At 38.1% G+C, this 15,055-nt stretch overlaps 1 protein-coding gene across 1 annotated transcript in view; it reads right to left on the bottom strand.

Annotated features, from left to right (window-relative positions):
- Window positions 1–4,464: 4,464 nt before the first annotated feature.
- The window catches only part of galnt18a (UDP-N-acetyl-alpha-D-galactosamine:polypeptide N-acetylgalactosaminyltransferase 18a), a 72,798-nt gene continuing 62,207 nt past the window's right edge, over window positions 4,465–15,055 (bottom strand). The window contains exons 10-11 of the mRNA XM_067379545.1: window positions 9,879–10,043; window positions 4,465–4,611 (exon numbers count right to left, since the gene is read on the bottom strand). Coding sequence (XP_067235646.1) covers window positions 4,465–4,611; window positions 9,879–10,043 — 312 coding nt within the window. The remainder of the gene's footprint in view (window positions 4,612–9,878; window positions 10,044–15,055) is intronic.

Here is a 15,055-nt window from a genome sequence, read left to right as displayed (position 1 = left end):
AACTCATTTAGATTTCCTATTTCAGGGGATGGAGGAGATTCATTCAAGTTGCTTTACCAAGAGAATGTTGAGACACTTTTGTGGCTTAAATATAGCAAGAAATGATCCTCAGTTCCAACAGGATCTCATGAGAAAACATAATTTTACAAGTTTGTATGAAAACATATGATTGTTAGAAAAAAGAATGAGGTCCACTGGTAACCCTAACCATCAGTGGGGTGAAAATGTATGAATGAAAACTGAATTCATTTGAATTAGCCACTAAATTATTGGCGATTTCAAATGAAATTGTATGATGTTTTTCTTATGGAAACATTCGATTTTATGCACTGCCATGAGAGTGTGTTGCCAGTTCTGTCTTTGGAGTTTCAGCATGTTCCAATGTTTTTCTAGTAAACCTTTTTAAGCAGAAAGACTCATGAAACCTTCCTTGTTAAATCAACGTGTCTGCGCTTTGGAGATTTGGATAGCTCAGAGCTCAATTGAGGTTGTCAAGTGTTCCTGACTTTGAATAAATGGGTTTTGTCCCATGGTAGATGTTAAGACAGGACATAAGAGATTTTCTCAAAAGCACAAACTGTGAATGTGGAACTTTCATTTCTGTGAATGCCAGAACTCTATTTTTGATTAGAAAAAACATATGAATAGAGATTTCTGCCTGAACCTAAATTAAGTTTTTATACCATACCATATGCTATTTTTTTCACCAATGGTATTTTAATGAAAATCTGTTTTAGTTGATTAGATGGCCTGCAAGCATTTTAGACTTGCGTTTTAGAAGTTTTGAGGCAATAAATCAGTTTAAACCAGTAGAACATTTTCATTCAGTTCATTTGCAAAAACCGATAAATGCCATTTTTTTTAAAAAATGAACTAAGTTCTGTGATTATTCTCCATATGTAGCAGGTTCTGTACCCTAAATCCATTTTGTCAGAAAAGCCGGTTTTGTCCACTGTCAGGAATCGCAAATTCACGTTTTACAGCAGAAGCCGACAAGCGCCCTTGTTGTTTGTGTACAGAAACCGATAAGTCTGTTTTAGCGAATCAGCGCACAGTATTCAGGTCAGGTGACAAGGCTTCTAGTCACTTCAAAAAGACGCGCTAGCTGAGGAAAGTTTTGTCAAAGCTGACTAAAAGTGATCGAGGATTTATGATTTCGACTCCTGTAAGTCCTTGTACACCATACACGACTTGAAAACCTCAGTTGTCCTTTTGCTTGTGTGTGTGCACATGTGTGTTTGAGCGTGTTTTAAATGCAATTACTTGGGTTTTGTTTAACAATGAAACATGAAATGTGGAGTTCCCTTTCGATATTTCACTCGTACTACGTATAGGGAAAGGTCTCCTTTTTCCCCATTACTGAAGCCTTTTTCAATAACGCAGTGTAACTGCATCGTCATTGGTTCACTCATAGACAATTTGTTGAACCAATGACGGTGCGGCATAGCTGCGCGACCTATGGCGACAGAGTGCGCGAATGTTTAGGGCTATATAAGCGAGCGTTTCGCCATAGGATTTCAGTTCTCTCTCCTTCAGCGACGACTTCACATCGCTCCTCGCTGATCTCCGGCTGAAGCCTTCGCCGCCTGGAAGAAGCTCGCCTGGAAAGAAGCTCTCGCTGCCGTCGAAGAGGCTCCTGCAGCGGACTGCTGAGCTCGCCGAGGAAGAAGCGCCGGCGCCCTCGTCGACTGCCGCCTCGAGCTTCCCACTTCCGGCCGCCTGCCAGCCCGTCTCCTGCCGCCATCCGGCGCGCCTAAAAGAGCGATTTTCCCGCGGTTTATTGCCGCTCTAAAAGAGCCCCTCAAACGCTGTTTTCACAGTGGCGGCGTTGTTACAAATGCCGCGCCACTCGTGTGGCACATGCCCCTGACGCTCAAAACCGCTCTGCTACTTGCACTAGTGTCGGTTAAGCGAGTTGGTGACTTGCAGGCCCTCTCCGTGAGGACTTGCGGGCCCAACGACTCCAAAGTCGATTTGAAACCTAGGCATGGCTACGTCCCTAAGGTGCTCTCGACTCCATTCAGAGCACAGGTTATTTCCCTCTCAGCGCTTCCTCCCTCGTCGGACGAGCGAGAGTTGGAACTACTCTGCCCTGTCAGGGCATTAAGGACCTACGTTGATCGATCACAGCCTTTTCGGCAATCTGATCAGCTCTTTATCTGCTTTGGTGGCCGCACCAAGGGGTCTTCGGTCTCAAAGCAACGTCTTTCGCGTTGGTTAGTCGACGCTATTGCTCTTTGTTACTCCTCTATGGGCCTCGACTGCCCCATAGGAGTTAGAGCTCACTCTACTAGAGGAATGGCTTCCTCTTGGGCCTGGTCTAGTGGAGTTTCGATTAAAGACATCTGTGAGGCAGCCGGCCTGTCCTCGCCGTCCACTTTTGTCAGATTTTATCATTTGGACATCCCGACTTTACAAGCTCGGGTCCTCTCGGTATGATCCAGCGGCCTCTATCGAGCTCCGCTTCATGCCACTCTGGGAGTTAACTCCCTTTTTGTAGTGTAACGAGGGTTCGACGGCCTTCTCACTTGTCCTCTGGTTCCCTCACGGTGCCCAAGACAAGTCCAGTCGTTCCCTGCCGTGGCACGGCACGGTTGAATTCGTTCCCCATACGCAGTACGAGTGAAGTATCGAAAGGGAACGTACTCTGTTACTAACGTAACCTCGGTTCCCTGAGATACGGAACGAGTACTGCGTTACATGCCGTGCCACGAGGCTGCGGCTTCAGTGTCGTCGCTTCAGTCGTATGACCTGAAATCCTATGGCGAAACGCTCGCTTATATAGCCCTAAACCCCGCCCATTTCGGCGGGAATATGTCGCCATAGGTCACGCAGCTATGCCGTGCCGTCATTGGTTCAACAACTTGTCTATGAGTGAACCAATGACGATGCAGTTACACTGCGTTATTGAAAAAGGCTTCAGTAACGGGGAAAAAGGAGACCTTTCCCCATACGCAGTACTCGTTCCGTATCTCAGGGAACCGAGGTTACGTTAGTAACCGAGTACATTATCTGCTTTTGCCAAAAATGACTGTTGGAGTTATCTGCTTTTGCTAAAAACAAGCTTTTAATATATATATAAAACATACTTTCAACGAACTTTCATTTTTTTATTTACCTGTATTTTTTAGAGTTATTATTACTTAATCAAAACAACCCAACTGCAGTTTGATTGATATTACTTGGAATGCACAATAAAAAAACATGATTTGTGAAAATTCATAAAAATGGAGTTATCTGTTTTTGCAAATAAACTCTTCATTTTGTTTCATATGTAAAATTCAAGCATGAAGAGTTAAAAGTCTTTAATATTATTTAGAAAGATTATTTACATTTATAAAACATCTTTTTCCACATCAAATAATCACAGCCAGCATTTACGAACCTGAGAAAAAGAAAAACATTTTAAATTGGTGCTACACAGTAGCTAAATTACTAAATGCTTAAATACACAGGATACAATCATACAGCAGAACATTTGAAGTGACAGTTTGCCCAACACACAAAAAAAAAAAATCCATCATCATTTACTCACCCTCATGTCAATCCAAACCTGTATGCCATTCTTCTGTGGAAGACAAGATATTTTTTGAAATTCTTTTTGTCAATGGTCAAAACCAACATTAATCGAAATATAATCTTTTGTGGTTTACAACAGCATATAACTCTAGAAATCAACTAGCTAGTCACGACTGTTTCCTGAAACCGCATTGTCGCAAATTTGTCATTCAACCACGTTGGTTAATGATGTCACTCAGGTGGTAGAGTAATAACTTCTTTTGATTAAAACGTTTGAGATCGAATCAACGGCAGATTTAACGGACATGGCATCTGAGGATTAATTCTCAGTTATTTTAATTCATTTTCAGATTCACTCTTCAAAAACGTGCTTTAAATCTCTTGGCAAAAAGATGTAAATGAAATTTGCAGATTTTCGAAACAAAAGATATAGATTGTACTGAACATCAACTTGCTTATTTTGATAAGGATTTATTAAGTCAACAAGAAACTATGCTTCTAACCACAGATCAAGAGCTGACTTTCCAACCACACGACTTTTGAGCGAATGTTCGTTTGAATTATGGTTTCGGGACACACTGACTCATTAAACTATGCTGATAATAACGGAACTTGTTACCATAGTTGGCTTACAATGATTTTGGCAAAAGCACCCCAGGTTTTGAACAACATGAGATGAGTAAATGATGAAACAATTTTCATTTTTGGAGAACTTTCCCTTTAAGAATCATTGTTTCTAAACCAATCATCTCTTTTGGAAAAAATGAAATTCAGGAGACTTTCCATGATGTCTTTGAGGTCTGGCACAAGACATGAAGATGTTTACAGTGTTAAATAACAGAGAACAGCTCTCTGTCCTCTAGCTGATGACACAGCGATGTGTGTAAAGGGATACAGTGTCTGAGTCTACTGTATATCCAGTGATATGTCCTCTAGACACCATGCCTATAGAACTCTCCCAGGCAATATGTTGGTAATCGTCCATTTTTGGTTGCTGCACTTCTGAAGGGCCAGCTGATATCCATGATCCACTTCCGCACTTTCCACCAATTCCAAACAACGCTTTGACTTCCTATTCTGAATGGAGCCTCCCTGCAAGACACAATACACATCAAAATGAGTGAACAATGACAAAGTTGTTCCAGGACCAAATAAGATGTTGATTTAGGAACATTAACCACAATACTTCTCAGAAAAACAGGTTTCTTAAAGGGTTAGTTCACCCAAAAATGAAAGTTTATTTATTACTTACCCCCATGTCGTTCCACACCCGTGAGACCTTCGTTAATCTTCGGAACACAAATTAAGATATTTTAGTTGAAGTCCGATGGCTCAGTGAGGCCTCCATAGGGAGCAATGACATTTCCTCTCTCAAGATCCATTAATGTACTAAAACATATTTAAATCAGGTCATGTGAGTACAGTGGTTCAATATTAATATTATAAAGCGACGAGAATATTTTTGGAGCGCCAAAAAACCCAAAATAACGACTTATTTAGTGATGGCCGATTTCAAAACACTGCTTCAGGAAGCTTCAGAGCACAAATTAATCAAATCATGATTCGGATCGCGTGTCAAACCGCTGAAATCACGTGACTTTGTATTATTAATATTAATATTAAACTACTGTACTCACATGACCTGATTTAAATATGTTTTTAGTACATTAATGGATCTTGAGAGAGGAAATGTCATTGCTGGATATGGAGGCCTCACTGAGCCATCGGATTTCAACTAAAATATCTTAATTTGTGTTCTGAACATTAATGAAGGTCTTACGGGTGTGGAACGACATGAGGGTGAGTAATAAATGATTTCATTTTTGGGTGAACTAACCCTTTAAAATCCCACAGAGCTAAAAGCATCTTGGTGTTAATGCGTCCTTCTAATGCACAATCCAAGAGACTCTTCATGAGAAATCAAAGCTGCATGAATACCTCGAGAAACGTACTTCTTTCAGCCAGAGTATGAAATACAACCACCAAAGCCTTTCAGAACAATGTCAAAAGAAAAGTGATGTTCCTAAAGTGGTTGCTTCTGAAGAAGAGCCTCAAGGATTTGGAGTCTTACAGTGTTGAAGGAGGCTCCGGAGACAGCTGAAACATGAAAGAGGAGGCCGCGGGCAAAGTGTCACCCTCGTCCAATCATCTGCTACCGTATGAAATCCAACTCAGACACAAGTTGAATGAAACGCCAAATGTTTTGCTACACAGGCTAAATCATATTATTGAAGATACACAGCTGGAATATTTGTATTTTATGCTGCTTTATTATAGTCATGGCTGTAACATTAGCATGTGAAAACAAAATGTCATATAATGTGAAACTATATTAAAGAAGAGAATACCTTCATATGGTAGTATGGTGTGGCACATAAAGTTATGGTAGCTTGCTATGGCAATTTATAACTAGATGGTAGAGTACAAAGTGCATAACTATAGACAGTACTGTAAAAACCTATATACTATTGAAATCTTTGATATTTTCTGCAAGTAGTGTAACTCCACATAATTATTCGTGGTTATGTAGATTTTAAACCAGACATTATTAACACCCTTGTAATTATAAAATAGTCTGGCATGCATCATTAAACAGGTGTTTGTCACCGATAGCCGCTGCATCTGCTTCAATTATGTTCTGTTCCAAATCAGCCTCCCAGAAATAACAATATCACTGTTTTCGCCATGACTGCTGGTGGTGCCAAATACCCTAAAGAGCTAAATAATATATTTCAGCTGGGTACATGTGCCAGGTAAGCTTAGCGGCGCATTTATTCACGACCTGCCATGCGGTATCTTGGATACAGACTGAAAAGCAGATATGAGTCGATAAAGACTTAATTAAAGCCATTTCTGATGCTCTCCTATGAGTCAAAAAGCCAGTTCACTCTTTCACTGGCTTTGTCATCAATTATTCATCACATATAAAAGGCCACAATGGATTCGCTCCATTTTAAGAAACTCCAGGAAAAAAAAGGTGGCTGCCATAAAGCCTTTATCCCACCGAGCTCACCTGAGACAGAAAACCACGTCCCGAGGGTTTGTGTGAGAATTGATATCGTTCATACTCTTACACTTTTCTCGATAGTGCGTGTTTGTTCATCTACTTCAACATCTCTCCCAAGGGGGCAGCATAACCCTTTCCTAATAACCTATTCTGACATTTCCACTACACTTCAGCTAAACCTTTTAGATGACACCGCCTGCTGTGACATATATTAATTCATCCACCTTTTAATAGAGATGCATACATTACGCGGACAGTGTGCAGATGAAATTAAGATGTCTGCTACAATCCAAAACGGCGCTTGAATTGAATTAGGAGAGCTTTATGACACACACACACACACACACACACACACACACACACACACACACACAACGCACACCTCTGAATTATTAATGCTCGATATCCAGAAAGTGTCCGTTGCAGTCGCACAGCCGGAGGGCTGACAGATGCTGCAAATTGACTGCGAATTTTTTGGAGTGCTACTTAAATGTTCTCAGAACTTGATAAAAAAGTTTTGACATTTAAAGAGGACCTATTATGCTTTTTACATTTTCAACTTTCTTTAGTGTGCAATGTTGCTGTTTGAGCATAAAAAAGGTCTGCAAAGTTACAAAGCACAAAGTCCACTCCAAAGGGAGTTATTCCCTATATCAGGCTTAACATTATGACCACCTTCCTAATATTGTGTTGGTCCCCCTTTTGCTGACAAAACAGCCCTGACCCGTCGAGGCATGGATTCTACTAGACCCCTGAAGGTGTGCTGTGGTATCTGACACCAAGATGTTAGCAGCAGATCCTTTAAGTCCTGTAAGTTGTGAGGTGGAGCCTCCATGGATCGGACTTGTTTGTTCAGCACATCCCACAGATGCTTGATTGGATTAAGATCTGGGGAATTTGGAGGCCAAGTCAAAACCTCAAACTCATTGTTGTGCTCCTCAAACCATTCCCGAACCATTTTTTCATGTTTTTTGCTAGTGGACAGGGGTCAGCTTTTTAATGTTGTAGTCATATTTGAATGCAGTTATCACATTAATTTGCCAATAAACCAGTTTTATTGATTGCAATAAAGACGAAGCTATTGGGACTGTTTAAAAATGCCGTGTCTGTAATTAGACATGCACGCACATTTTTTCCAGCACTTCAATTTAACAAATTCGTTAAATTATGAGAAAAATGTCGATACATTTCGAGAAAAAAGTCGAGATAAAATGTTCAGAATAAAGTCGTTAAATTAACAAATTTATTCTCGTAATTTAACGAATTTGTTCTTGTAATTTAACGACTTTTTTTTCGTAATTTAACGACTTTTTTTCTCATAATTTAATGTTTATTCTCAACATTTTATCTCGACTTTTTTCTCGAAATTTAACGACATTTTTCTCATAATTTAACAAATTTGTTCTCGTAATTTAATGAGTTTATTCTCAACATTTTATCTCGACTTTTTTCTCAATTTAACGAAATTTTTCTCATAATTTAACAAATTTGTTCTCGTAATTTAACAACTTTTTTCTCGTAATTTAATGAGTTTATTCTCAACATTTTATCTCGACTTTTTTCTCAATTTAACGAAATTTTTCTCATAATTTAAAAAATTTGTTCTCGTAATTTAACGACTTTTTTCTCGTAATTTAATGACTTTATTCTCAACATTTTATCTAAACTTTTTTCTCGAAATTTAACAACATTTTTCTCATAATTTAACGAATTTGTTCTTGTAATTTAACGACTTTTTTCTCATAATTTAATGACTTTATTCTCAACATTTTATCTCGACTTTTTTCTCGAAATTTAACAACATTTTTCTCATAATTTAATGAATTTGTTCTCGTAATTTAACAACTTTTTTCTCGTAATTGAATGACTTCTCAACATTTTATCTCGACTTTTTTCTCGAAATTTAACGTCATTTTTCTCATAATTTAACGAATTTGTTCTCGTAATTTAACGACTTTTTTCTCGTAATTTAATGACTTTATTCTCAACATTTTATCTCGACTTTTTTCTCGAAATTTAACGAGTTTTTTTCTCGTAATTTAACGAGTTTATTCTCAACATTTTATCTCGACTTTTTTCTTGAAATTTAATGACTTTTCTCGTAATTAAACGAGTTTATTCTCAACATTTTATTTCAACTTTTTTCTCGAAATTTAACAATTTTTTTATTGCTTGGCCCTAATCCTCTTCTGTAAACCAGCAGGTGGCGGTAAAGTAGCATTTATTTGCGCATATAACAGCCATTTCCTCTAATCGTTTTTCACTTCATTTTTTACTAAATATTAAACATTATAAAATAACTAAGTTTAAAAATACATTTTGTCAATGTGAAGTATTAAGTACTCAAAAAATCTCATGAAAAACAATAACTTTTCTTGTGAATGAATTACACAGAAAGCGAGCACCGCGCTTTCCTTTTGTAATCACAGCAGCTGTCAGTCAGTGCAGCGCAAGATCAATGATTTCAGCACACTTGTAGAAACACCCCTTTTATTCAATTAATCTAACTAAAGTGCACAATAAATATTTAATTTTTTCACATGTGTGAAAACTGATGGTCGAATTGAATTTAGCCATTTTAACAATGAGGTACTTCTTTATCTATTTTTTATTTTTTTTATGCTGTCATACGTTTGAATAACTAAATTAATGCTATGCCTGACTATTTAAGTGCCTATATTGTGATTATAAACTAAGTATTACACTACTGATGCTCAAAACACCAGCAAATGACATCTCACCGGAAGTTTTCGAGCTGGCTTATATTATTGCAGAAGTTCTAAAGAATGCTCCGTGCATATAGTCCATTATCACAACACACTCGTCCAGCCAACCAATCAGAACACATTGCAATTTTTAGAAGGAGGAGCTTCAGAGAGGCAGGAACTAAACAGAGCGTTACTGACAGACTGGAAAGAGAGGTGCTGCAACAATGTAAAATATGTAAAAAATGTTGTTTTTTTTTTTACTTTCAAGCATGAAATATATTTTAGTTGACCCTAATCAAGACTTAGAAAAGGGGCATAATAGGTCCTGTTTAATTGAGCAGTGCAGAAAGGATATCTATGCGTAATAATAAGCTTTGTATAGAATGTAATGGCACACTATGGAAAAGTGAAGCTCTTCATGAAACTTCATTCAAAACTAAACCAGACAGCAGAAACAGACCATCGCAATACCATACTCTTTTAGACTCATCTAGGCACAAACTCAACCAAAAACCGATAGTTAACATAAAAAAAGGTAATTTAATTTATGTAATAATCATACAATTCAGCTAACATATTAGTACTTTACAGAGCACAAGAATACAAAATGAGCGAATGATTCATTGTTTCCTTTGCATGTATACCTGAGTAAAGAGCCAGGAGAGCTTCATGTGCTTGTTGCTGGCGTAGCTGCATTCTAGCAGTCGCGGCCGGCCGTTCACGTCCACCAGGCACTTGTTGTCATCGTCGTCAATGGTCGGGCTCAAGCTTCCGACATGCAACTGCTGAGAGTTTGTGTAGTACACATTCTGTAACAACAGAAGAGAAAAGCACTTTTAAAATATACATGTAATATAGATGAACATAACTAGTCAACACACATACTCTTGCATAATTATTACAATTTGTATTATTTTAACATTAGCCTAGCATACGTAATCTGCTCCATGCTGCATCAGGTGCTCACGTCAATGCGAATACATTTTTTATCCAATAAGATGACATGTGCATAAACTATAATAGAGACACATTTACTGAATAAATCCCTTGAAAAGCTCATGCCATTTATATTACAGATACTTTGCGTCAGTTTCCCAGGAAGTGACGAATTTGTTCTCTTGAACACATGGTATGGAAACGCTGCTTTATTCACAAATGTTTTATGCGATATTCCAATTTTGCGCACTAGTTAAAATCGCAACTTTGGATGGAAACATAGCTATTGAAGATTGGAATAATGGCAGAGGAAAAAAATGGTAATAAATGGTAATACTATTTCACAATATTACTGTTTTTACTATATTTTTGATCAAATAACTGCAGTCTTGGTGAGCATATAGGAATTTTTTTTTCAACAACATTATAAAATCATACCGAACCAAACTTTTGAATAGAACTGTTTGTAAATGTTTGAATGTTTGTACAAATAAAATTTTATAAAAGAAATTTGTACATCAACACTTTTATTTGTCAACAAAACTCAAAAATGTAAAGTATAGGCCTTATATATCAAGCCCTGAACTGCAATAACAAGAAAATTGCAATGTCATAACATCTTTTATCACTCTGATCCATTCATTTGGGCCGTCTGAATGTCTGTTTGGACACTGTGTCTTATTCAGCGCTGTATTACATAGCCAATAAAATGAATTATTCATGTTTGTTAATTATGTCTTTCCTATGAAATCTGTAAGATGTGGCTCAGTTCCAAATCCCAGTGTTGATACCTAGTATTGCATCTTAATGGGCTCAATGGGGAAGAATAACTTTTTAATCGAATGACTCTCATTTGTTAATTTCATACACACTGTTCAAACATGGGCTGAATGCCAAGTGGCTACAAAGCATTTAAAGTGTGTGTACATCACTGGTGATGGGAAAGTACATACATACTTAAAGGGTTAGGTTCAACCAAAAATGAAATTTCTGTCATTAATTACTCATCCTCATGTTGTTCTACACCTGTAAGACCTTTGTTCATCTTCAGAACACAAATTAAGATATTTTCGATAAAATCCGATGGCTCAGTGAGGCCTCCATTCCCAGCAAGTTAATTTAGAGTTTCAAATGCCCAGAAAGCTACTATAGGCGTATTTAAAACAGTTCATGTGACTACAGTGGTTCAACCTTAATGTTATGAAGTGGCGAGAATACTTTTTGTGCGCCAAAAAACAAAATAATGACTTTATTCAACAATATCTAGTGATGGGCGATTTCAAAACACTGCTTCATGAAGCTTTGAAGCTTTACGAATGTTACCAAAGTCACGTGATTTCAATAAACGAGGCTTCGTTACCTCATAAGTGTTTCAAAATGACTTTGGCAGTTTGATACACGCTCCGAACCACTGATTCGAAACAAAAGATACGTAAATCTTCATCAAGCAGTGTTTTAAAATTGCCCATCACTAGATATTGTTGAATAAAGTCATCATTTTGTTTTTTTGGCGCAAAAAAATTATTTGCGTTGCTTCATAACATTAAGGTTGAACCACTGTAGTCACATGAACTGGTTTAAATATGTCTTTAGTACCTTTCTGGGCATCTGAAAGAAAGACTTTAGTACCTTTTCATTTTTGGGTGAACTAACCCTATAAGTATGTAGAAAGAAAGTCTGCAAGTAATGGGACATTTTACTATTGCGCCTTGATCGCACAAACCTCTGTCATGTTCTGTTTGCATTTCTGTGTAAGTGTTAACACCTAGATAAATACATTTATTAAATAAAATTAACCGTTACTTTACTTTTAGATTTATATATTTAAACCTCCTCTTCAGTAGTGCAAGGGGTCGTGGGTAATATTAGCAAACATTAGAAAAAGCATGCGCCGATGCATTCTTCACAAGTGCACTGGAAATAATACACCACCTTTAACAAACTATTTTCATCATACAATGATTTGCCATGCACTAATCTTAATATTACATAATATGGAAAGTATTCAGCCCTGATTTACATTTATCACTCTAGCTTATTTTCTTTCTTTTTTTACCTACAGCAGTTCTGATGTACAGCTATGGAAAAAATTAAGAGACCACTTAACATTGATTTCTGAACTTGGAGTGGTCTCTTAAGTTTTTCCATAGCTGTATTGTGAAGTTCTACTTACAGAAACAATACAGTCGCACATTTTTTTAATTCATTTATTCACATTGACATCAGGTGAACACTGATGACATGTGGCAAATGGGGAAAGAACTCAGACAAGCAAAGTTCCTGATATTCAACATTTGCTTTGAATCACTAATGCACATTCTGTTGGAGCGAGTCCTAAATCAATAGCCCTGATACTTTAATCCCTTGCCATACTAAAAAACAAGCACTTTCAGAAAGAATTCATTTCATGCAATATGCCCACATTTTTTCTTCAGGGTCTGGATGGATTGATATTTCACTTCAAAAGCCAAAGCTTTGAGAAGTGGTAACAGCATTATTGATTAGATATCCAATGCAGTGCATTACAGAAATGCATACTTTTCTCAAAAACATAGATTAAATTGGTTGTATACCATCTAGAGCGATTTTGGCAATCCAAACTTGTGTCAGTTTTGGATTATCAGATACAAAACTAGGCATTCTGTTCTTCTCTTCAACTCCAAATCAATTCTGATCTCTAGGTTTGTTTTGAGAGTTACCACTGCGTTCTGATGAGACGAATTGTGTGTGTCTGCAGTACACCTGAGCCTACAGTAAAATGAAATCAAGTTGTTTGACTTTGGAATAGCGCCAATGCAACATGGCTCAAACTTTTGTGAGGCACCTTGAAATGAAAATCTGTGGAAACAAAGGCTAAACAGGCAGCAAGTGTATCTCCACGGACACATAAAACAACTAATCATTCATTCACAATGGAAACAATGCATATCCTTGGGGATCCTTTGATGAGCACTGGAACTGTGACGGGAAGGGATGGAGGGCTAAAATGGGATGGGGAATAATGTATGAGAGATGACAAATAAGGAATCAACTTGCAAGGGACTAATTTAGCACTGTTTCTGCTTGAGGAAAAGCTTGCTTTTTCACTGCTTTGGAGATTTATGGCTGTTGTATGGGAACAATGTTCCTTTTGCTGAATTAATGGGAGATAACGCACTAAAAGAAAGAGCAAGCATGTCTATGCTCCATTTCCAACATGCTCAAATCCCTGAGCAACTGCCACAGTGTTAATACGCTTAGCTGAGGTATTGTCTAACGGCCCATTAAAGAAAAAACAAATCCAGCACCTCAAATACAAAGACGGTGATATGCTCATACTGCTCACATCCTATCAGTTTAAGTATGCAAATAGACAGAAGATGCACTGTAAATCATGCAGAAATATTCTGGCTGGTGAAGAAGTTAAATATATATATATATGGTATGGAAAGTATTTAGACCCCTTAAATTTTTCACTCTTTGTTATATTGCAGCCATTTGATAAAATCATTAAAGTTCATTTTTTTCCTCATTAATGTACACACAGCATCCCATATTGACAGAAAAACACAGAATTGTTGACATTTTGGCAGATTTATTAAAAAAGAAAAACTGAAATATCACATGGTCCTAAGTATTCAGACCCTTTGCTCAGTATTTAGTAGAAGCACCCTTTTGATCTAATACAGCCATGAGTCTTTTTGGGAAAGATGCAACAAGATTTTCACACCTGGATTTAGGGATGCTCTGTCATTCCTCCTTTCAGATCCTCTCCAGTTCTGTCAGGTTGGATGGTAAACGTTGGTGGACAGCCTTTTTTAGGTTTTTATTGGGTTTGAGTCAGGGCTCTGGCTGGGCCATTGAAGAACAGTCACGGAGTTGTTGTGAAGCCACTCCTTCGTTATTTTAGCTGTGTGCTTAGGGTCATTGTCTTGTTGGAAGGTAAACCTTCGTCCCAGTCTGAGGTCCTGGAGAAGGTTTTCATCCAGGATATCCCTGTACTTGGCCGCATTCAGCTTTCCCTCGATTGCAACCAGTCGTCCTGTCCCTGCAGCTGAAAAACACCACCACAGTACGATGCTGCCACCACCATGCTTCACTGTTGGGACTGTATTGGACAGGTGATGAGCAGTGCCTGGTTTTCTCCACACATACCGCTTAGAATTAAGGCCAAAAAGTTCTATCTTGGTCTCATCAGACCAGAGAATCTTATTTCTCACCATCTTGGCAAACTCCATGCGGGCTTTCATGTGTCTTGCACTGAGGAGAGGCTTCCGTCGGGCCACTCTGCCATAAAGACCCAACTGGTGGAGGGCTGCAGTGATGGTTGACTTTCTACAACTTTCTCCCATCTCCCGACTGCATCTCTGGAGCTCAGCCACAGTGATCTTTGGGCTCTTCTCCCCCGATAGCTCAGTTTGGCCGGACGGCCAGCTCCAGGAAGGGTTCTGGTCATCCCAAACGTCTTCCATTTAAGGATTATGGAGGCCACTGTGCTCTTAGGAACCTTAAGTGCAACAGAATTTTTTTTGTAACCTTGGCCAGATCTGTGCCTTGCCACAATTCTGTCTCTGAGCTCTTCAGGCAGTTCCTTTGACCTCATGATTCTCATTTGCTCTGACATGCACTGTGAGCTGTAAGGTCTTATATAGACAGGTGTGTGGCTTTCCTAATCAAGTCGAATCAGTATAATCAAACACAGCTGGACTCAAATGAAGGTGTAGAACCATCTCAAGGATGATCAGAAGAAATGGACAGCACCTGAGTTAAATATATGAGAGTCACAGCAAAGGGTCTGAATACTTAAGACCATGTGATATTTCAGTTTTTCTTTTTTAATAAATCTGCAAAAATGTCAACAATTCTGTGTTTTTCTGTCAATATGGGGTGCTGTGTGTACATTAAT

Source organism: Chanodichthys erythropterus, chromosome 24, assembly GCF_024489055.1.
Source record: "Chanodichthys erythropterus isolate Z2021 chromosome 24, ASM2448905v1, whole genome shotgun sequence".
NCBI classification, from domain to species: domain Eukaryota; kingdom Metazoa; phylum Chordata; class Actinopteri; order Cypriniformes; family Xenocyprididae; genus Chanodichthys; species Chanodichthys erythropterus.
This window is presented reverse-complemented; position numbering and strand designations above follow the sequence as displayed.